The sequence below is a fragment of the Protobothrops mucrosquamatus genome, unplaced genomic scaffold (assembly GCF_001527695.2).
Source record: "Protobothrops mucrosquamatus isolate PMUCROS unplaced genomic scaffold, P.Mucros_1.0 scaffold2317, whole genome shotgun sequence".
Classification (NCBI taxonomy): domain Eukaryota; kingdom Metazoa; phylum Chordata; class Lepidosauria; order Squamata; family Viperidae; genus Protobothrops; species Protobothrops mucrosquamatus.
The window spans coordinates 240510-264952 of NW_015388401.1; the positions used below are offsets into that span (position 1 = coordinate 240510).

The 24443-nt window shown below is 33.1% G+C and overlaps 1 protein-coding gene across 2 annotated transcripts in view; it reads left to right on the top strand.

Annotated features, from left to right (window-relative positions):
• PLOD2 (procollagen-lysine,2-oxoglutarate 5-dioxygenase 2) overlaps positions 1-23112 on the top strand; it is a 38083-nt gene extending 14971 nt beyond the window's left edge. Inside the window, exons 4-19 of one of the 2 annotated variants that reach the window (XM_015824667.1) lie at positions 1685-1797; positions 3627-3690; positions 4641-4738; positions 4973-5074; positions 7085-7210; positions 8659-8780; positions 10656-10760; positions 11330-11455; positions 13105-13246; positions 14266-14328; positions 16930-17043; positions 17207-17272; positions 19182-19286; positions 20315-20461; positions 21201-21326; positions 22290-23112. In XM_015824667.1, coding sequence (XP_015680153.1) covers positions 1685-1797; positions 3627-3690; positions 4641-4738; positions 4973-5074; positions 7085-7210; positions 8659-8780; positions 10656-10760; positions 11330-11455; positions 13105-13246; positions 14266-14328; positions 16930-17043; positions 17207-17272; positions 19182-19286; positions 20315-20461; positions 21201-21326; positions 22290-22445 — 1775 coding nt within the window. In that variant the 3' untranslated portion in view covers positions 22446-23112. The remainder of the gene's footprint in view (positions 1-1684; positions 1798-3626; positions 3691-4640; positions 4739-4972; positions 5075-7084; positions 7211-8658; positions 8781-10655; positions 10761-11329; positions 11456-13104; positions 13247-14265; positions 14329-16929; positions 17044-17206; positions 17273-19181; positions 19287-20314; positions 20462-21200; positions 21327-22289) is intronic. The other variant, XM_015824668.1, reaches the window with a different exon arrangement.
• The last annotated feature ends 1331 nt before the right edge of the window (positions 23113-24443 follow it).

A 24443-nucleotide genomic window follows, 5' to 3' on the forward strand; every position in this document is an offset into this window, starting at 1 on the left:
TAATAATAATAATAATAATAATAGTAAAGTTGGAAGGGACCTTGGAGGTCATCTAGTCCAACCCCCTGCTCAGGCAGGAAACCCTATACCATTTCGGACAAATGGCTGTCCAGTCTCTTCTTAAAAACTTCCAGTGTTGGAGCATTCACCGCTTCTGGAGGCAGGTTGTTCCACTGGTTAATTGTTCTCACTGTCAGGAGTGATATATTTCAACATATTGATCCTTGTATTGTCATATTAAGACATTTTTTTTCACTAGCTAAAGTAATGAGCAACTGATGATATAATTAGAGCAGAAGTAGGCAGTCAATTGTTATACTGATTTTTGTTGGTATAAAGTTTTTCAAGAATAACTAATAGGTGAATTAAGCTCAGACGATATTTGACAGACTGATTTTATTTCATTTGCAATAAGAATGATAGAAAATGGAACTGCTGTGGGCTATCTTGGTGCCTTGTCTTAGGAAAGCAAACCATAAATCAACAACAATCATTAGGAAAGAACTGATTTTTCCAATGTGTTTCACTAAAAGGAATTATTGTGCATGGCCATTTAAATGTTGTTGCCAATATGATTATAGCTTTTTCTACACCAACTAGAAAAGTTTAACTTAATCGTCTTTTAGTTTTAATATGGAGCCATAGCATTTGTAGTTTATCTTAATTATTGTTTGCTTATATAAACAATATTACTTATTTTAACAACATGATATGGTTTATATTGGTTATTTTGAAATTCTGAATCATCTTTGCAAAACATTTTTTGAAGACTTTCAAGAGAACTTGTGCTGAATATAAAGATTTTAAATGATATAAATTATTTTGCTATTAAATAAGGCTGACATATAACATTGGATTACTACTAATGATTTATTAGAAAAGTCTGAGATATTGTTAACCAGGCTTGTATATGCATCATATCTTTCAATCCCTGACCCTCCCATTTAAGTTTTACATGAGATTGTTGAACTCTTATACTGGCTAATAAGATATCTTTACAACGTGCTCTTATAGCATGGTATGCTAAAGCTATGATTCTATGCACTGTTATATCTAAGAATGTCCCACTTCTTTTTTACTTTGTTTTGCTTTGCTCATTTTATATAACATATTTTTACTGCCCTAGGTATTCAAATGGTTTACAATAACCAACCCAGAAAATTAAAATATTAATTTAAGGTTGAAGAAAGAGAGGTATTTAATGGGGCTGCCCATTAAAATGCAAAGTCCAAAGGAAATTCTGTAGTGAGTATATTTCACTGCATGTGAATTTATTCAGGAAAAGACCTTCTCCCTTGTGCTAGAGAATAGATTCAGCTTCAGAAGGTCCTTTCTTACAGATCTTTTTAGAAATGATGCATAGGATTTGACAGCAATTTCATTTGCTATTTATGAATTACTTCACACTGGTTTTGTGATCGCTTATGCCAAGTTAGAGAGTGTCATACCATCATCCCAATTTCGTTTTCTCTCAAACAATAGCAGAACTAGAATGATACCTAGAATAGTTTTTCTATTTAGGAGCAAGAAATAAGAAGAACAGAATGTATCTCAAGAAATAAACACCAAGAAATCTCCAGCAAGAAATTGGGTACAGCTTCTCCAAAAAGGTTTTTAGAATTTTCTTAAAGTTTAATGGTTGGTGTCTTAAAAAATATCAAATTGTTTTTATGGTTTATTTCAGGATTTATTGGTTATTCTCCAAATGTAAATGATATTGTACAACAATGGGACCTTCAAGATAGTGATGATGATCAGCTTTTTTATACAAAAATTTATATTGATCCACTGAAGAGGGTAAGTAGAACTTGATTAGTAATCAATACAATTGTCTGTAGTGTCTGTAGGTAATGTATTAAACCTACATATTTGGGGGCAGTTCACATAAATTTTACTTTTAAACAACTTAGGGAAAACATAACATCATTTCTTCAATTCTTTCGAACAAAAATATATTTGTTCTAGATCACTTGTTGTAGATGAGGGAAGAATCTTAGAATGGAAGAGTCAGCAACCTTTTGAGCTGATTTCAATCACTTGTCAGTTAGGGACATTTTATAGATTATCATCATGTTTATAGCTTGGTTGAATCCAATCTAGTTTTGAGTTGTGACTCTGTCTTGCTGATTTCTCCCAGAATACCAAATGTCTCCTTCCTTTCTGCTTTTGGAAAATTATTCAACTGACAAGCATAGCCCTGAATCTTTTTACATAATTTATTTCACCATTCTGTTGGATTGGAAAAAAATATAAAAGGAACCAATGTCAATATAACAATTTCCAGTGGGAGAAAAGCAGTAAATGTTGTGACACCATAACAAAAGGAAACAAAATATTATCCTCTAACTATTGTGGATCACAATATCCTTCTTTGGATGCAAGGAATATAGTATTATATTATCACAAATGTTAACCATAATTTTTTTTATGTGCAGCTTCCTGCATTTGAACACCTAATTAAATGATTTTGTTAAGGAGTATTTTGCTTAAGTAAGGGATAATTATGTTTACTATGCTGATGAAACTATATTAAATTTTTCTTGATGGAGTTGGTGTATGTAATTCCTATGCACAAGGATAGATACCTGAAGTCAGTGAAAAAACATTGGGAAAACTGGAATGTTTGTAGTGCATTTTGGGTATAATTATTTAAATCATTCTCACATAACTGTTCATCTTAGGTGGTTTTAACAACGTTGTTAAGATTTAAATTAGGGGTATATAATGTCTACTCTCTGAAGTCTTAGGTGTAGCCTCCAGAGTTCCCAACAAATTTTTTGGAAGATTCAGAATATGACATATAACTCTGGGACACTTAATACATTCCAGGAGGAAAAAGATAGTATTTTACTGAACCCTATTATATTTTGAAACTGGGATATAGAACTTTCTATAGACTTCAACCTACCAGATGATTTGTCCTTCCCTATGTGAAAATTTTAAGATGGAAAGGAATTAGTGATTGACACTAAAATAATCTCTTGGCTCTTTCACTGATTTGAACTAGGCACATCTATGGATTCTAGAAACATGCCTTGCTGTTCTTTTTATAAAAAGGCTAATTTGTATAGCAGTCTTAACTATCCTGTTGTCTATGTACCATAGTCTGTTTCCAACTTTCTATTCTGATCTTTCAAATATGGTAATCTACTAGCGATTTTTGGCAGATATTCTTGTACTATATACTGCCAAGTCACTCTTCTCTGAGAAGTCATGAACTTCTCATGGCCTTTGGAACAGAAAGCAAATCTCTGGTATTAGTGACATATAAACAATGTCTTAACAAACTATATATTCTTGAAGTATTATGAACATGATGATATATGGAATATTGCAAAGGATGAAATGTGTGGGTGTGGGTGTTTAAAAGAATTGCCAGTGAAACATCTGGTCATTATATAACACTATTTGCAGGGCTTTTTTTTCTCATAGAACGCCCAGAACGGAGTTCCACCACCATTTTTGGATGGAACCTTGTAGAGTAGGCAAGGCAAGTTGTATGACATGTGTGAGTTCCGGCACCTTTTTTTTTTTTTTTTTAAAGCACTGACTATTTGAATTTAGTTTTATACTGATCTTTACTTTATAGGGCTACTTTTACCATATTTTCTCTTCTTGTACTTTAGGAACGTATCAATATTACCTTGGATCACAAATGCAATATTTTCCAGACCCTAAATGGAGCTGTTGGTATGTATGTTAAAGTACATATTCAATGATAAAATATTCAGTCATTCAGTCAGTCATTCAGTCAGTCATTCAATCACCCCCAGTCATTTCACTGGGGGTGATTCCAGGTAGCTTACAAACAATACAATTATTGCTTCTTCTTTGCCAATGTTGCAATTCTTGCCCATGATGTGGAATTCAGTCTATGTGATTTATATTTGCCTGATTGAAGAAATGGATATAAAATTATTCTCATAGTTGAAGAAAAAAAGAAATGCTATTTGCCTTCATGGACATTTCATGATGCTTCAAGTTTTCCTAGAGTCTCTTACATGGGGATCTGCAGCAGTGGAGTTTTCATCAAAATGACCAAGCATATACTGTAGTGTCATGACATAACATCTACCCTTTAACTACTTATGACATAACCTCTACATAATGCTTGGATGCAGCATTATAATGCAAATGCCAAAAACTTCACGTTTTAATGTTGCAATATGTGTGATTTGCTCCCACCACTGCATCTGTCTCTTGTCTTAGTCACACGCCAGAACTGAGAAACAGGTCTTCTCAGGACCTGCATCAACATGGAAGGCTCTTTTAGTTTTCATAAGTGCTGGGAAAGAATGCTGGAAATATGAATCACAAATTTTAAAGGGAAGCATCCCTTTGAAGATTTCAAAATTTTGTATGAAATTATTGGTTATGGATAAGAAAGCTTGAGGTGTATTCACTTATTTACCAAAAATATCAATCTCAAGATAAGAAGGCTCGGAATTTACTGAGCATTAATTCTAAATTTTAAAAACTACTTTCAATATCATCCAGTTTTTCATTTCCTGGCTATAGACATAGAAATAGAAGAATGGTATGAACTGGATTAGATGAGGGGGAAAATGCCAAGAATGTTGTATCATCCTTGTTTGAGTAACCAGCAGTTGATGCATTGTTAATTTCTTGATGGGCTGCAGATGAAGTTCTTCTGAAATTTGAAGATGGAAGAGCCAGAGCTAGGAATTCTATATATGATACTCTGCCAGTCACTCTTCATGGAAATGGCCCAACAAAAGTAAGTGAAAGTGACTTAATTTCAATATGACCTTTTCCACCTGAGAGCAATAAAATAGAAATTCTTTTGTTAGTAGCATAGTAACAGTGGTAAGAAGGATCAATGCATTTCATGAAATTTCATAGCCAAATTCACTTTGTCCCATTAAATGAATAGATCTTATTCAAAAGCTAGAAATGGTAATCTATTGAATTGACTTGATTGTGGTTTGTTCCTCTATCTTTCCTTACCTAGCTTAATCTCAATTACTTTGGAAATTATATACCTAATGGCTGGACTCGTGAAACAGGATGTGGTGTCTGTGATTCAGATTTATTAGAAATGGCTACATTGCCTGTGAGTATATGCTGCATATACTTGAAGTATGTATATAAATGATGTCTATAAGTGTCTCCTTTCATATTTTACATCCAACAGATTTTCTCATCTTTCTTTTCTCCATCTAGCTACCATTTTATCCATAAAATGAGGGTGGGAACTGATTTCTGTTATGTGAAAATAATTACAACTTTATATGGAAGTTCAGGACTGAATAACAATTTTCTCTCCATTAGAGAGTCCTGGTCTTCTATTTTCAAAGTTTACCAGGGAAAGCCTTGGCATTTCAACAGAGGTGATAGCTTTCCTGGATTGAGCCCATGACAGACATTAACAGTCTCATGGTGTGTGGGGGGGATGGTGGCAAAAAAATTGAAGCTTTTCTCTGCATTTCCCCTTTTTTACCTCTTCACCAAAAAGGACAAGGTACAGTCCAATGTTGTAGGTAGAAGAAAAACATCCCCACTCATTACTGCACATGATTCAGATCTCTCTCATCTGACTCAGATTAGGAGAAGGAGAAGCTGTCCTTGGTCAAAGAAGAAGATGAATAACCAATCTTATTCACCAGAATCTTCCAAAAGTGTTCAATGTTTCCAAAAAACTTCAAAATCTTACAACGCAAGGAACCAGAATCATAATGGACCACACAGCAGAAAACAAGTTCTCAGAAACTTGCAATTCTATTTAATAGCTTCTTTTTCTCAGTACAGTAAGCCAAATCACTGAGGCTCAATGGAGAATCCCCAAAGAATCTTTCTTTTGGCTGTCAAAAATATTCTTTTTGGTTCTTAAGCCCAATAACTTTAACTTAATACCTGGCCCCGCAGCCTATGGATGCTTACATGATAGCTCTGATCTCATGGACAATATATAATAAGGGTTGGGAAATAGTCCCCTCCCTCAAAGCCCAGAAGACACCAAATGGAGATTCTGCAAAAGATTGCAAATGGGTTTCTTTGCTATCATGGTTTTATCTTGGTAGAAAATGTAATTTGTCTTCTCTCATCAAAGTTAGATAAGAGTGAATAAGGTAGACAAGGCCCTCTCCTTCATGGCATAAGTTAGTCTGGGCAGTGCCTAGTTTTCAGCCAGACGCACAGCACTAACATTTACTCTAAGAGACAACTATGGCAGAATTTAGGGTTTTTATTCTCTGGAATTGCTTCTCTTCTTGAAGACATTTCATTACCAAGCTAGGTAAGAATAGTAATGCATAAGGAAATGGTGCTTGGTGATTTGTTATAAACTACCACATAAAATTACCATACAAATATAAATATTACGTAGTTGTTATTCTCATTTTGTGAATAGTGTTAAGAGAGATTAAACTGAAACAGGGAAATTCTGAACATTTCAATTGACATAAACCTGTATTTCAAGATGAAGAATGGTATCAGTGGTTTTAAGATTTATGACAGGCGATGGCATTATCTATTTTTTAATTAAAGTATTTGCAAATGTAATCCTAGTGATCATACGTAAGTTAATATTTTACTTTTTGTGTTTTAACTTCATGGAAATTTTCCTTTGGACTCAATCCACTTTGTTCATGTTGGTATTGGAAAGCCACACATAATAAAGTATAATCTCTCCCTCCCACCTTCCCTCCCTCCCAGATCGTCATTCTATATTATGTTTTTGAAGGGTTAAAATCAACACCTTGCAACTGAATATGGGTCCCATCTTAGTTATATAAAAGACTTGAAAACTATGCATCCATATTATTACTATGAAATCTTATACATCTATACTAAAAAGTTAAGCCCCGTGAAATTCAATGGAACTTATTCCTAGGTAAATAGTTATAGGATTGCAGGCAAAACTAATTATTATAGTAGTTTATAAAAATATTTAATGCATCAGTTCTTTGGTATAATTTAAAGTATTTACTAATGTGTGGAAAATGCTAATACAGAGAAGAATGCCTTTTTTCAAGGTTCCTAATAGTAGTTCATTGTTCTTACAGTAAAAGATTTTGAAGTCAGTCCTTTGCACTGTTTGTACCTTTACTCTTATTGTTTTTAGGAGGGTCCAACAGTAACAATTGGTATTTTCATTGAACAACCAACTCCCTTCCTATCAAAGTGCTTAGACAGAGTATTGAATCTGGAATATACAAAAGAAAAACTTAGCATCTTTATTCATAATAATGTAAGTATTTTATAAATAGGAATTTAATGGTAATTTTTGTAAATCAGTAAATAACTCAATTTATACTATAGACTGATAGTAAAATAACATTAAACTTTTAAATGATTGTGCTGTTACATGAGATATAATATGCATATACTGTGTATGTTCATAGTAGAATTTCATCTCAAGTTTCTATTATCTCTTCTATGCATTGTTCTTTCAAATCTTGAAGCATTTGTTCCTTTGTATTTAGAGATGCATGGAAGGAGGAATTAAACTCACAAATACTAAATATGCTAGTGTATTTCCAAGTGCTGGTTACCACCTTTAAAGCCCTCCGTGGCTTGGAACCAGGCTACCTGAGGAACTTTTTCCCCCCAAGATCCATCCAATTTGTTCCAGCAAATTGGGCATGTGACAAATCCCATTAGCCAAAGAGTGCTGATTGGCAGGAACTAAAAGATGTGCATTATCTGCTACAGCCTCTACTTTGTGGAATATTCTCCCTTCGGAGGTTTTAGTGACTTCAACTCTGATTTCTGTTTGCAAGGCTCTGAAACTTGACTATGTAGCTGTGTATTATGGGTCTTGAAATGTATTAAAGACACTGTTTCTTGGCTTTACTGTTAGCTGGTAACTATCTCTGCTGCTGTATGTATTTATTTTCTGGATGTTTTTACAGTTCTGTTGTTTTTAATTGTTTTAGAATTGCAAGCCACCCAGGTGGTTGAAAAAGGGTACTCTAGAAAATGAATGGATGGATGGATGGATGAATGAATGAATGAATATCCAAAATGTTTGTTTAGCCCAATTGTTTAGGGACTTTAAACATGGTTTTTTTTTCAGTCTAACTGCAGAAGGTTAGACGTGGGTGGAAGTAAAGATTATGTTATCAATCTGGGTGAAAATTTTATTTGAACGATTATTTGCATCCTGAACATTCTATTTATCCACTTCTACCAAAGAATCAGGTCTGAGAACTGAAAACCTTTTTTTTTTAACTGTTGAACTTTATTAAATTGAGAAAATAGAGCCAATGCTGATGCAATGTCGTCAATTTTATTTTAAAGTAATGGTATTTGGAGAATAGAATCATCCATAAATGGAAAGAATGGGAGCATGGCTGTCACTATGCAGTCCATCATCTTTTTTATGGGCTGCTTGTGACTATATTTAGAATAAGTTGTGTGTGTGTGTGTGTGTGTGTGTGTGTGTCTGTTTGTGTGTATAAGTCCATTCGATCTCAGTGGATGAACTCCTGCTCCCATATAAATACCATCTGAGGAAAAAATCTGGTATAAAAATGTTGAAGTAAGAACAATCCATTTATAATCTGTTCCAGATCTGTAGAGTTTTCATTTCAGTTTCCATTTTGTCTGCTATTTATTTTACTGCATATTTAGTTCTTGTATAGTTTTACTGATTTCTCATTAATTCTCTCTCTTTTAAAAAAAAAATGTTTCCAGGAGGTTCATCATGAAAAGGATATAAAAAACTTTTGGGAAAAAGCCAAGAATATAATTAAAACTATAAAAATTGTTGGACCTGAAGAAAATCTGAATCAAGCCAATGCCAGGAACATGGGAATGTAATTTAATTTTAATTATTTAATCTTCCAGTGCATATATTAGATGAGATAATGATCTTGATTAGAGGGTTTTTATTCTTTTGAATAAATATATATAAAAAGAATTGCTTTAATTAAGTATCTCTGCTATGTGTTTATACACATTTTCTCTGGGATTGCTTAATAGTTAAGATTTATATGTTTTTCAGTATGGTAGAGAAATATATTGAAACAAAACAGATGGGGTACATTATTCATCAGCCTGTCAACTTCATTATTTTCAGTTTATTTTATCAAATTTCTTCACTAACTTTTAATAAGTTTGAAAGCAATTGTCTTTTAAATTCAATATTCAGAAATAATATTGAAACAAGTAATAACAATGAAGCAAAAAAATTAAAAAGCAAATATAATTGCACATTTCCCAACAAAAATAGAGAACCAATAGACATGAAATAAAGCACTCAACAAAAAGTCAAGATTATAAAGCTGTCTTGATTTGCTTGGAAAGCTATTAAAGTAGGCATATGTTCAATCTATCTGGAAAAAGTGTTTCAGATTTTCTGCAATAAAAAAGCCTCAGAAGATCTCTCTCTTTGTACGTATATGAGTAAAATTTATATTTAAAATTAAAGAAAAGGTTTCCTTCTCAATCCCATGGATGGTATGTGTCTTCATTTTTGGTTCCTATATCAGAGGCCTGGATGTTTGAGGGTTCTGCTCATTATCTTAGCTGTTCCTGGCACTGTACTCCCTTGGATAGAGAGCTCTGATGTTCATGGGATCTGTTGGAGTTACTCTCCCAGCTTAGAGGTCACAGCCCCAAGTGCTCCTACCCTCATTGGGACCACTTTGGCCCTTTGATTTCCAGATCATCTCTGGAATGCTACTACTGCAGCAAATGTACTATAGCTTGCGGGGTCCTTGGTGCTTTCTGAGCTTGCTTGTTTTCTTGTAGACATTTCATTACCCAACCTAGATAATATCATCAGTGCTAGTCGCTGTTACCTAGGTTGGGTAATGAAATGTCTGCAAGAAAACAACAAGCTCAGAGGACATCAAGGCCCCCTTATATCAACCCTGATCTAATGAAACGTATGCAAGAAAACAAGCAAGCTCAGAGAGTACCAAGGACCCCTCATATCAATCCTGAGCTACAAATATTATCCTTTATTAGTACTGTACCTTGTACTATTTGGATGTTTTAAACTTAATTCTTTCAGGAAGCAGGAGTTACTAGGCATCTTGGAAAAAAATAGCTTAATGCAATTAGGGTATAGTTACAGAATTCTGAAAGCCCTTCAAAGCCCCTTTCTACTCCACCTTATGTACCAAACCCAAGAAGGCTTTTTCACTCTTTCTACTTTCCCAAGGTTTAGATCTCATTTGTAATGGTTCCACATTACCATTGTAATGGTTCCTGACATTCCATCACAGCCAAGAAAAGATCTAATGAAGACGCAATGTTGTTTTGAGTCATTTTCCCATTTCAAAAGTTGGATAGCTTATTCTTAAGATTACTGGGAAGGTCATCTGAATAATTATTGCAGACAAATAATCTTGCAGACAGTTGCAAAATTAATCTCTGAATCATACTCTAGTAGTTCATTAACACATACATGAGAAACCATAGTGCTTTTACTTCTGAATTCTTCTTTTGCAGTACTTTATCTAGCATATGACTTGTGACACCTTGTTCTTTTTTTATTTTATCATCTAAGTCTTTTTTTCTGAACAATTAACTATATATAATTGTGTGTTATACTATTTAAGCTGCCACAGAACCTTCTCAAATTTCTGTGTTTTATACATACATATCTACAGCTATTATGACTAATTTGGATACTGACTTGTTTATAAATTCTTATAGCTTTGCTGTCTATTCTATTTTTCAAGGGATATCTGTCGACAGAATAAAGAGTGTGACTATTATTTCAGCATTGATGCAGATGTTATTTTAACAAATCCAAATACTTTGAAGCTTCTAATAGAACAAAATAGGTATGCTTCACATGGGGAAAATTGGTTGGGGTTAGAGAACATTATTAAGTCTAATCTCAATTTTTCTATAGATTTATTTAATGATTTTTTGAAATAGCTTTAGTTTTACTGTGTGTTAGAGAAAATAATGCTAATATTATTCTGTGTCAACATTCATTTCTCTGTTCACTAAGATCACTGCTAGATATATTGTATTTCCATCTCAGTATTTTTTTTCAGGAACTTGTTTAAAAGCCATTTATACAGCTTTTGAATTTGAAAAGAATATAAGCTTTATAGGTAATAACCAGCATCTTATATTGCATTCAAAAGCCAACTGATAGCTAATGTATCTTACTTAGCAGTGGTGATACATAGACACATTGAGAAATGTCCATTACTGCTTGTGGCAGTTCATTTTGGGTATAGATTTTGAATAGTCTTCAAGGCCAGGTAGAGAACATTGAAATAATTCAATCATGAGGTGACCAGGACATGAGTGATTATTATGCTATACTGTTAATACTATTATGTTAGCTTCCATTGTTAATTTACAACCTAGTTATGTTTCCTTATGTTGTTATTTACAGAAAGATCATTGCACCTCTTGTAACACGTCATGGGAAACTCTGGTCTAACTTTTGGGGTTCATTAAGTGCTGATGGGTATTATGCTCGATCTGAAGACTACATAGATATTGTCCAAGGAAATAGAATGTAAGTTAGCCTTACGTTTAAAGATCTTATCTGGCAACTGTATTTTTTTAAACCTTTGTAGTTATCTAATATAAATAGTTTTAATAAACTTGTTAAATTTGTATTGCAAATTTTTTTTACTGAAGGGTTGCAATATGAAGAAAAAAGGTATATGTAAATTATTTCAATGTCATGTTACATTTGAAACAGTCCATTTTTGTGTGTGGAAGCTAAAGCTCAGATACTTTGGCCACCAAATGAGAAGAGAGGACTCATTGGAAAAAATCCTGATGTTGGGAAAGATGAAAAGCAAAAGGAAAAGGGGATGGCAGATGATGAGTTGGTTAGATAGTCTCATTGATGCAATGACCATGAATTTGGACAAACTCCTGGAAGACAATGGTGGATAAGGCAGCCTGATGTGCTATAGTCCATGGGGTCATGCATATTCAGACATAACTTAGCGACTGAACAATAACAAATTTTCTGTGTGACATGGTTTCTTTTCAAGTATTTCAAAAAGGTCTTGATCATTCTTAAAATACTAGCTCACATTTGGGCTTGCCTCACACAATCAGAATGAGCTGTTTCAAATTTCAAATGATCACATCAAAATATTTTGCATACTACCATCAAATCATGTCTATTACAGGATGTGATATCATCCCTTCTTGCCTAGTTGGGTCATTTATTTCAGAGTTACTAATTTTGTGGAAGTTATAGCAAATGCTCACTGAAAGCTTTTTAAGGAATATTTATGTAAATAATATGAAGTTAATTGTGAGAAATGTGCTTTTGTAAACTATAAATTGTCATTAATTTTAAAAAGTATAATTGTGTGTCACAAGTTAAAAAGTTAAATGCTCTTTATTTGTAGACATCAATTACTCAGTTATGAATTACAATTAAGTAATTTGTGTTTCCCTTGAATTGTTGAATTTTATAAAACTATTTTTGCATGAAGCAGTGTAATGGGACATGGAACAAATTACAGCTATTTATGGAAATTAATTTCAGAATTGTTTACAATGTGCATTTCATTTTCAGATATTCCATCAGAAATTGATTTCCTTGGAAAGGGGCAAGTGTTCTATAAAATTCAGCAATGCAAACTTGCTTTGTGGACTTCTTCCAAAGCAGAGGAACAACCATGAAAATGATTGTTTTCCTATCATAGTTTAATCCGGTGCATTGATATGCTAACTATAGCAAACAGATTATGCTGCTAATGTAGTTTTTATATCTGTGCAGTTAATAATTGGCAAGACAACGTTCAAATAGAACTTAAAACTGAGCATTGCAACTTGTAAAATTGATGAATGATATTGGCCATGCTGAATAATAAGAGAAAATATGTTTATTGGAATTCACCTTGCCCTAATAACTTCACCTTGCCCTAATAAAATTTCATATAGTTTCTTTATGGTCTCTAAAGTTAACAATTTTGGGAAAAAATCAGGATACTAAATATGCAGGAAGCTGCTTATCTTCTTGGTGCACTTGGTACTTTTAACTATAGTTTTCCATTTCATATTAAGTAGAAATTATAGTTAAAGTTTGACAATATTTGATCACTTAAGTTAAGAGAGAAGCAAGGGGATTGTGGGCCGAAATGTTGCCCAACTGCAGGACTATTTCAATTCCAATCATTCTGCCATTTTTTTTCATAGAGGTGTGTGGAATGTCCCTTATGTGGCTAATATATACTTGATCAAAGGACAGATTCTCAGATCTGAGATGAATGAAAGAAATTATTTTGCTCGTGAAAAGCTAGATTCTGATATGGCGATGTGCAGGAATGCCCGGGAAATGGTAAGATGCATGTGATGCTTCATGTTGATTGTTACCTTTTTATTTTATTTTCACAAAAGAAACTACTAGCCAATTTTTTTGTACTTTTGTTCAACTTGGCAACCATTTAATTTAAAATGAAGCATTTTTATGTATTCTTAAACATTCGCAATTAGGCTGCCCAGTTTTGGATGCAAAATTATTTTTTAACATAATGAATCAAAAAATCCATTCCATGTGATAGTTATTTGCCATTTTATAAATTGAAATTATTATTAGCTAAAAAAATGCCCCCAATGTATATACATATTAGTACATTATTGGATTGTACTAATGTCCCCGTGTTGCATTGTAGAATTGCCTTTAATTGTAAAGCTGATTAAATTTTATCAAACAAAAGCAATAATATCGTTAATAGTATTGAACGGATGATAGTATTGTAAGATCACATGTGAATATCACTGGAATGCAACTGTAAATCTGTAATTTGTACTGATATTTACATTAGTTCCAGAGCAGAAACAATATGACAGCTATTTCCAGGCAATGTAGCATTGAAAAATAATTTTGCTGAATTGAACAAGAAAAGCTGGCAAGTATTAAAGTTTCTTCCCTTCTTTAACAATGCATGATTTTATTTTATTCATACTCATTTTACAGCATACCCCAGTCAATATTATCTTGTTTGCGATCTTTCTAGCATCAGTTGTTACAGTCTATGCTTGCCATGTGCTCATGTTCATTAAATCTAACTCCATTTCACGGTTCATGAAAAAAAGAAGAAAACACTCTTGTTCGTTGGATCAGCACATTTTTTTCTTTTAATTGCATCACATAAAGAGCTGACAGATCAAGCTTTTAACCCATACATGAATAGCTATGCTTGAAGCTGCACGTTGTTTGTAACAATCCTTTACCAGCTTTTGATTAAAGAATGTTGTTTATCTAACATGGCAGCGGAAATCCTAATACAGCTCTAACAATGTGAAAGAGAGCAACGAAAGGTCAACTGATGTGGTGCTTCTCCTCCTTCATTTTAGACCATACAGAGGGAAAAAGACTCCCCTTCTGTGGAGACCTTCCATATTCTCAGCCCCCCAAAGGTTTCACATTTTTAATCATTTATTTCAATACAATCGATACCCTTTTTTAAAATGTCTTCTGACCCACATCTACAGTTTTTACAAACTCAGTCTATCTTTATATATCATGCAAAGCAGTGAAAGGTGTTAAAGCAGAGGTGTAACATTGTTTTTAAAAACTAAATTGAGAGTTGTAGTCTTTAGGTCAAGGATGGATTATCCACATGGAGGGCTCACTGAATTTTTAAAGGGTTACTAAATGTTGGAGAACATACACTTTTTTCCCCTCTGGGTGTTAAACTTAAGACAAACACTTTACGGTTATTAAAAATGGGTTAGGGAATGTAATCAAGAAATATAGCTTACAGAAAGGGAAATTGAAAGACACTTGGCATTTTAGAGCTATAGGCTGCCAAACAATGCGGTTAACAGATGCAGTGTGGTTAAGAGATATAGTGCAGTTAACAAATACAGTGTGGTTAACAGATGCAGTGTGGTTAACAGATCTAAGCAATCAACAGAACTAAATGGTGGAAAGGAAGCGGTTATTACTACTGTTTACATAGTGATATATCAGCTAGTTTTATGGACATGCCTTTATAGTTCCTTCCTGATACTAATAAAGTGGTGATGTGGTGATGGTGGTGATGCCACGTATTAGTGCTATAACTTCCAGCATTAGGTTGTAAGCTGCTTACATTTCCGAGCAGCTCTCATTAGTTCTTATTGAGAGATGCTATAATATCTCTTAGACAGTGGTGTTTCAGAGCTGGCTTGCTCTGCTCACAAGAACTAAATGTTAACTTTTCTGGAATTTTGGAAGTTGGTTGAGAGCAAAGCTGAGCCAGGATGCCTAAAAAGTTGCTGGCTACACAGTGTAGCATGGAAAATACAGTCAGCAGAGTTATTTCTTACATATTTACCAGCACATCACTGAATGTAGGCTACTGTATATGGAACACACAAGTAAATATTTTTTGAAGCACGTTTGCCTTTAAAATGCCTTTGGAAATTTTATTATTGCATTAGGTGTCTAAAACTAGAAAAACAGTACAATATGCAAATCATTTTTGTTTGGCATGATTTATATTTTTATGAAACCCTATTAAAATAACTACATATTTATAGCCTTATTGCCAAAAATGGATTTTCATGTCCATTCAGTTTAAAATATATGTGTAATTCCCTTTTATCTACATTATATAAATTATTCTCAATTTTAGATTTAATCAGTTTTTCCTAACTTTTGAAAGTTCCTTATGGACTTATTTTAATGCATACAATTCCATAAATATTTCTAATAATGTACTCAATTCTGTATGTACAGTTTTTCAGAACAGCTACCATTTTTATATTTTATTAATATATAAAAGTTTGGACTAATATTTCTTAAATAATAAATTTTCACATAGATTTTTTTAAATTAGAAAATAGGTCTATGAAGTTTGGAATGCTGTTCAAATATAATTGTGATATAATTGCAAATTAGCTAAGGAATGCAAATTCTGCATTAAAATTCAAATCAAAACATTTGCTCATCTAGTGATATAAGTCATTCTATATTAAAATAATATATTTTAAGTAATTGTTCTAGTAACAGCAGATGCAGGTTTTATATCCCATTATAGTACAGTTTCAGTTATAAAATTCTATGGGATTTTGGATAATTTTTCATTAAGGCTAACATCTTTTATATCACTTTTATCTGCTGTTTGAAATGCCAAATTTGTCACTGAGTTAATGAATATGAAACCACACCATATTGCATGGAAGTGATTCTTATTTTTAGCCCATATAATGACAAGATGTTAACTTAAAATTAACACAAACTTCAATGTATGCACAATAAAAAATTCAAAATAAAATTCAAGTAGTTACCAGGGAAAAAATAGATTTTTTTTATATTTATAATTGAGTATTATTTATTATTACTGTTTATGTTGAAATTAAATTACCCAATTATTTTTGGTCAGTTTTGATCCTGAAAACCTGTTCTTCCATAGCAGGTTTCCTGCTGAATCTTGTGATGTAATTGCAGCTCTTTTGTGCTATAATAACAAAGAATGCTTGTAGTATTTTTTTTTCATTTTCCATGAGACATAATCTCATATTTTTAAATACACCTGTGTTAGAAGCATGTGTTACCACTGCATTTCTCCAGTTCTATGGTAATGCAATCCATCAAAAGTAATGGAACATAAAACTGGACAGTGGTGCGGTGTATTTTTGTAACAGGAGGATACAACAAACTATTATTGTTTTCATTGCAAATACATGCTACATATGACAGAGAGAACTAAATAGGTTGTACACATGTTAGAATCCATGCTTGCTCACTTTCTAAGGACAGTCAATTTTCAGTGTAACCCATTTAATTCCCATCAAATAAGTTGTGCTGATTTAAAGAAGCTGATGGGCAGCCCTTTGGTTAGCAAATTTTGAAGAAGTAAAAGAGTGATCAAAGGGAAAAATACAAAATAATCTTGTGAACACTGATCAGTTAAATTATAGTTTGGGTCCATTGATTTCAGTGATCTTGATTCATATGTAACATAGTTTTTTCTATATTTTAAATTATTATATATAATCACTAACATATTTTTCCCTGCTCCCTAATAATAGGGGATATTTATGTACCTCACTAACAGACATGAATTTGGGAGACTTGTATCAACTGCTAACTACAATACTTCTCACTACAACAATGACCTTTGGCAAATCTTTGAAAATCCTGTGGTATGTATTGAATTATGAATTGAAATTTTGTGTGTGTGTGTATGTGTGAAATCATCTTTTGTGTATATTATACTGACCATCCATATTCAATATGAAAAAATATCTGAATGCTTTGAGCATTGAAAAATATTAAAAATAATTCATGTTTTATCCTTTTTTCAAGGATTGGAAGGAGACTTACATAAATCCCAACTATTCGAAAATTTTTACTGAAAATATAGTAGAACAGGTAATTAGAAATTCTCCTCAAGGAAAGTATTGCAATGTGATTTTTAATGCATGATTAAGAGTTCTGCTGTTCTAAATGTTTAATATGGAGTTGGCATTATTAATTTACCGATGCTTAAAGAGTATATCTTGAGACTTTTATATAGTCATTGTTATCTGGTTTTTCTTCTTAGAAAACTTTTTGAAAAAGGTTGTCTTTAGGGAAAACTTTAAGAAAACTTTAATTCATAATCCTGTCTCTATTTCCCAAAACTAGCCTTCTAAATCTCATATCAAGCCCCATCCAACCTCTCTCTCTCTCTCTCTCTCTCTCTCTCTCTCTCTCTCTCTCTCTCTCTCTCTCTCTCTCTCTCTCTCTCTCTCTCTCTTTCTCTCCCTCCCTCCTTCCCCCCTCTCTCTCTGTGGTGACATCTGATGAGAGAGAAAGCTTCAAGAAGAGCAGTTCATTCCCTGGTATGCTCTGGTTTGTTGGAAATGCAACCACATGTTTCTGGGAAACCAAATGGAAACATTTTGTCATTTGATAGGAGCTACAATTACAAAAGTATAGTTGGTCTGAATTTAGGGAACATAATGTATATGTTACCTTCCTTCTGATTCCAAAATAAAGCAGAAATCACATAATGTTTGTTCTGCAACCAAACAAGGAGAGCACCAAGGACGCCACAGTTATGTTACCGTTCAGTTCACTGTAAGCAAACAAGACAATCTGATCCTAAAGCTAGAAAAATATCACCCTGTTAGCTTATATAAGAGATGTTGTTGTTGTTGTTTTCTAACATGGTAGGACTATACACACTTTGAAGGGGAGCTTTGCTTTGGCAGCAAATAAACAAACATTGAGCAAAGGCCTTCTTCAAAACTAACCTACAAAATTTCATGGCCCTCTTGCTTTTAATTAAGAAGCTCCCAGGTTCTTCCCTCTTTTTTCTAACTAAGAAGCAGCCATGTTGCTTTGCACTGATCCACACTCATTGTCAGCTTTCCCCCTACAGAACTTTTCTTGTGGAAGAAGACCCAGGGGCAGCACCAACTAATGTATAAGTTGCCATGCTAGGCAACTTAAGAAAATGCTGCAGTAGTCAGAGAAGTGCTGGCTGAAGCTACCCACTCTAGAGCCAGTTCAAGTCAGCCCATAACTTATTTCAGGCAGGGTAACTTTAGCAAACACTGCAATTAATATGCAATATGCATGAAAATCACACATCCAGGAAGCATTTTTAGTCAGCACTGAGAGTAGGATATATAAAACTCCCTCCTTTCAAAGCATGCATAAAAAGGTGAAGTGGCTGTGCCTGTACTTGCATATGGAGATGTACAAAAAGTTGCATAAACCCAGGAAAAGACATAGCTGCTTTAGTGTTTCAGAGACCATTGTTTTATATGGATTCCCACGTGTTGTAAATAATCTCTTTCCAAACATTTACACAGCTCAGATGTAGAGTCACCAGGGCCACATCTCAGAATGATCCAGATGATTGGAACTCCTGGTCTCATAGACTTAATTCAGAATCTTGAGAAGAAAAACTTCTTTTGCTCAAATATAAGAAGGCCTGAAAGGCTGCATATTTGTGGGCATGTGAGAGGAAACTACTTCATGCAGGCAGACCCAATTCACCACTGAGATGGTCTTTCCTTCCGGATAATTACACATTTCAATAAGAGCAATTATATAGCTGGTCTAGTGCATTATATACTATTATCTGCACAAAATTATTTTATTAAATCCACCAATTAAAAGACAAGAAATGACATATATGTTCTAATTACAAGAGAGAGCTGGTAGATAATTGTAAACTATAAATCCCTTCTCTACTAGTTAGAGATGTCAAGAAAAATATGAGTGTCTGCTTTGTCAAATAGCATGCCAAATCATTATAATGTATGTGCATTTTATTTCTAACTTATAGCCATGCCCAGATGTGTTTTGGTTCCCCATATTTTCTGAAACAGCCTGCAATGAATTAGTAGAGGAAATGGAACACTTTGGCCAGTGGTCTGGTGGAAGACATCATGTAAGAATCATTTCATGGACACTTTTAGAACTTATTTTTAGTTTTAATAGTAGCTTTAAAATTCATAACTCTGATATAAGGTAAGTAAAATCAAGTTAAATGATAGCTAAGGCAGATTGTGGTTAGTACATGATGTTAGGGGAACTCTTATTGGGTTCTTATACCCAGTAACAGCCAATTGGTTCACTACTGGAGTCCATAAAAAAAGGACAGTGAATAAATAAATGGAAAACTTTGTCAATGTCTGAGATATTGGGGAGGATCAGACACTTGTCCAATGTTTTAAGATGGGCTGCATTTTTTAATTGTAAGTTTAATAGTTATTCATGAATATATGATTATAATTCATAACTATTTTAATAGCAGTTTTGCATGGAAAAATTCCGAAGTTTAATCCCTGGCTGAAAAACTTTTCTTTTTTCTTCTCTTAGAGGTTTTATAGTCTCTGTAAACAATACTAAGTGAGACATTTTGACTCTGTAAGGCTATGGTACTTATTGTATAATCATATAAGGGTTTAGCCCCACTCTGATTACATCTTCATAAAATTCATGCTAAAATTTTACAGCAACACCAAGGGTATAATGTGAAAGTTAATAAAAAAGAGATATTTCCTTTAAAGGAAATTAATGCATTATTAAATGGCTGATTAATAATCTAAACATTATTTAAGCAGTTGACAGTTTAACTATAAAGGTTTATTTAGAACTTAATGTATTGGGCTTGTTATACTGGCTATCAAACCCTCTTGCTGATTTATAATAAAAATATATGTATTAGCTATCAAGATGAAGGAAAAATTGTTTTGCTTCTATTGTAGATTACACAATAAAACTGATATAAAAAGCAATTGACATTTGGTTGCATAAACTGAGTTATACTCTATATATATCCATAATCTCTATAAAGTAGTAGATATTGGAATATATTAACAGTTAATAATTACAAAGATCCATGTTGTTTTATAGTTGTACTAATAACAGAGATGAAACATATTACGTAAAATACACTATTATGTCTTGTTTTAGGATAGCCGCATTTCTGGAGGCTATGAAAACGTTCCAACAGATGATATTCACATGAAACAAATCGGCCTGGAAAATGTGTGGTTGCATTTTATCAGAGAATTCATAGCACCCGTAACCCTAAAAGTATTTGCTGGCTATTATACAAAGGCAAGTTAAATTTTAAAAAGTAATCAAGTAGAGCATAGTTTGAACTCTTAATTTTTCATGTGAGCTAATTTATTAATAACTTGTGGCTGATATTTAAGGAAAATTTGATTTGTGTCTTATTTAATTATTCTGAGGTTTTGGAGTCCAAATATGAAGAGAGTGGTATCACTGAACATATTTCCCTTTCCCCAGTCTCTCTCTCTTTTACTGGATACAAGTGAGACGGCAGTGATTTTGAGCCCTACTCATGCCTCCTCTATATTTATCCATCCTTTTTTTCTGCAAAAAAGCAATGATAATAACATATTATGAAATTGTTTTTTTTCTTAATAGATATATAAATTAAATAATAATCCTGTGGTTGAATCTGCTATTATTTATTTATTCATTCATTCCTCCATTTAATTTCTGGTCTGCCCACTTCATTTAGGTGACTCTGGGTGGCTTATAAGTAAAAAAAACTTAGAAAGAAACATAATTAAAAATATTAAAAGTAACTTAAAAAGAGTTGAAAATTGACAAGTACAAAATTTCAAATAGGCAAAGGTAGTGTACTCAGGCCAGCAACCAACCCAAGGATTGCATGCCACTCTTAGATTTCCATGCTACTTGGCACTCTTTCCAGGTCTTGGCCCTCTTCTAGAAAGCCAGAAGAGTGAAAGAGCACCCACAATTTATAAATCTCCTCATGACAACTTAAAGTATGCCTTTTAAATCCTTCGTGTATTTTATTCTCCAGGGTCATGCCTTGTTGAATTTTGTTGTGAAATATACTACTGACCGACAGCGCTCCCTCAGACCTCACCATGACTCATCTACATTTACCATCAACATTGCCCTTAACAAACTAGGAGAAGATTTCCAAGTAAGTTTGCAGTGCATCCAAGAACTGATGCTGTTCTTTCAACTTCTAGCTTATTTCCACACAAATATTTGTAGGACATCTGCTGGAAGATTAACATAAGAAACTGGTCCAATAGTCGGAACAGCTGGTTCTGTACTAGGCCTTTGTAAAACACTGACAGACAGAGCCTGAATGTTCAACCATATAATTATATTACATCTTGAAATGTGTAATAAATTGTATGGCTAATAAAGATGTCCAGTATGAAAACAGTACTGTTGACAGGGTCTGATTTTCTTGAAGTGCCATTTTAAGGAATAAATGGATAAAACTTTTTTGGCCAAATGGACTGCTTTCCTCACAGTTTCTTTTCACTTAGGTTAATATCATGTGGGATATCAAAGTAAACACCTTTAGCCATTTCATTTTTGTGTATGCAACTGCTTTCTTTTGGGGGTCAAAAGGCGGTATCTCCTAATTTTAACTCTAAAGAAAATAAACTGATTGCTAATGACTGACTCTGATTCACCCAGTATGTTGGATGTAAACTGCAGGGTCTCCCTTATATATGTCAAACTTCATTGCATTTGTAGTTAAATCTCTTTTCCAACCTGGGTCTCAACTAGTTTGTCTGGGGGAGGGGGAAGGAATTGGAGTTGTAAGTCAAGAAAATAACAATATCAGATGAAGTCTGTATATCATATTTTCATGAAAGGAAAATGCAAATATCATGGATAGTTAGAGTGCTGACATTGTAAACTGCTCAGAGAGTGCTGTAAAACACTATGGAGTGGTATATAAATCTAAGTGCTACTGCTATTGCTATCTTTCAACCAAATTTACAGCTGCTCCAAAATAATATACTTTTGAGAATGGGATGGTAATGTCAATCACTGTTATTTCATTCAAAACATTTTACTTAGAGAGGACCTTGTGGGATTACATAAAGACTTTAAGATGATATTTCTGATTTATTTCTTATAGGGAGGTGGATGTAAATTTCTGAGATACAACTGCTCAATCGAATCACCTAGAAAAGGATGGAGTTTCATGCATCCAGGAAGACTTACTCATTTACATGAAGGACTTCCAATTTTAAAAGGAACAAGATATATTGCAGTATCATTTATTGACCCTTAAGTTTATTTTCCTGGCCATTCAGAGATAACGTACAACAAACTTTTATTTAATTTTTTTCCCCAGAAGACAGTGACAAAAGAAGTTTCTTCTAGATGGCTGCTTTATTTTGGCTAAGATTTAGAGGGAAACAAATACTTATAAGCATCTGCTTTGAGCCTTGAGATGCAAATAAAATAAAATAAAAATAATTTACTTCTCTTCCTGTTTTAAAGGAGTGGAAAGTCCTTGATATGGTCACCCTGTAAAAGTGTTAATATGGCTTTTCCATTTGGTAATTGCCTAAATAGCAAGCTGCACATCTTGATTTTTTTTAAAGAAAAAAATGGATAATTGTTCATATTGTGCTTAGGATCAAGTTCACTATAGATAAAGACAAAGCATTGGCCCCAAAGTTGTGCCTGGTTTATTCACAGACTCTTTTAAGTGCCTTAAAAGAAAAAAAAATCTTGACTTGAAAGCATCTTTGCTTACCATGTACTCTTTGATTGGACTGAGATTTTCTAAACAAACTTTTGCACAAACTCCAGTCTTGACAATAGAAGTCCTCATTTTGAGAAAACTTTAGAATACCAAGTAACCTCAGAAACCAAATTCTTTACTCTTGCATAAAAACTACTTGAATGTTGTATCAGGATACCAAAAAGCTGAAGTTCTTAAAAATAAGCAAATAAATAAATAAATCAGGTTTTTGATTTGCCTTTATTTTTTGAGGGAACAGTTTTAAATATTACTGCTGTGCCTATTGTTTGTAATTTAAAAGTTTCACTTGAAAAAAAATGCTGAAATCAAATCTGAGGTGCTAAGTGCATATATTTTGAGGTAAATAAAATTTTAAAGTAAGTTTTTATTGTGTCTTGTTTTTTAATAGATAATACACACAGAAAGAGATACACACACACCCCAACAGCAGATGTTTTTTTTAAAAAAACAACAACAACTTTAAAGTGTTTAATTTTTCAAACATTAAAATGATACTTTAACAGATAGACTGTAGGATGTCTATTGAATTTCATTATACTGAACCTCTGTGGGTAAATTAGTTTTAAAAAGAACATTCCTACTTCATAGTGAGTATAGGAATTTTTTATGGTTAATTCAGCATCATAGTTCAGATTATTCTTAGACTTCTCAAGGGGTTTGTTATTATTTAGGGATAAGTACGTATTAATCCATTTTTCACAAAAATTAAGAACTACTTCACCCCCTCCTCCTCATCACCCATATCGTTTAAGAAAAAATTAGCAAGTGCACATGAATATCAATGCTTGAAAAAACAAAGAGATAAATTCTTCAAAGAGCTGGAGGAAATAGTATAATTTATTTAAATATTTCAAGTACAAGACATTTGTCTCAAAGTGATTGGCTTTGTACTTGATCTTTGTACTTTCATAAATGAACAATAACTTGAAGAGTGTTTTAAAAAGGGATTGGGGCTGCAATTGAAGTTTTTCTTAGGCCCAGGAAATTTGCTGGCTTTTGTTTCTATCTGCAACATTTGCAGTGGCTGATACCAAAATTGACCCATAGAAGAAGAATGCCCGGGGGGGGGGGGAGAGGCTATCAAAAGAATATTGTTGACATTAAAAAAAAAAATTATAGTTTTCTGGTTTTTTGCCCTATTCTGAAAAAAAATGCCCTATTTAAACAACATATATTAACCATACCTTCAATAGGTTAATGACTTTTTTTTACAAAAATGAGAAAATACAAATTGAATAGCATAAAAACAATCACAATATTATGTTGCAAAAGTTGTTTTTCTCTATTAAGATGAGTTTGTACCTTTTGCATGATATAACAATTTGATGGCCAAAGTTATTACAACTGAACACCCTTTATTAAAGTAACAAATAATGGTCCTCAGATGATATTTTTTGAGAATCTGAAATACCCACTCGTCAATGTCTGCAGATAAATGTCTGTAATGTTTTTGACCATCTCTTCTATAGCTTAATTTAAAATGTTATGGAAAATATTAATACTGAAAATGTCAATCTT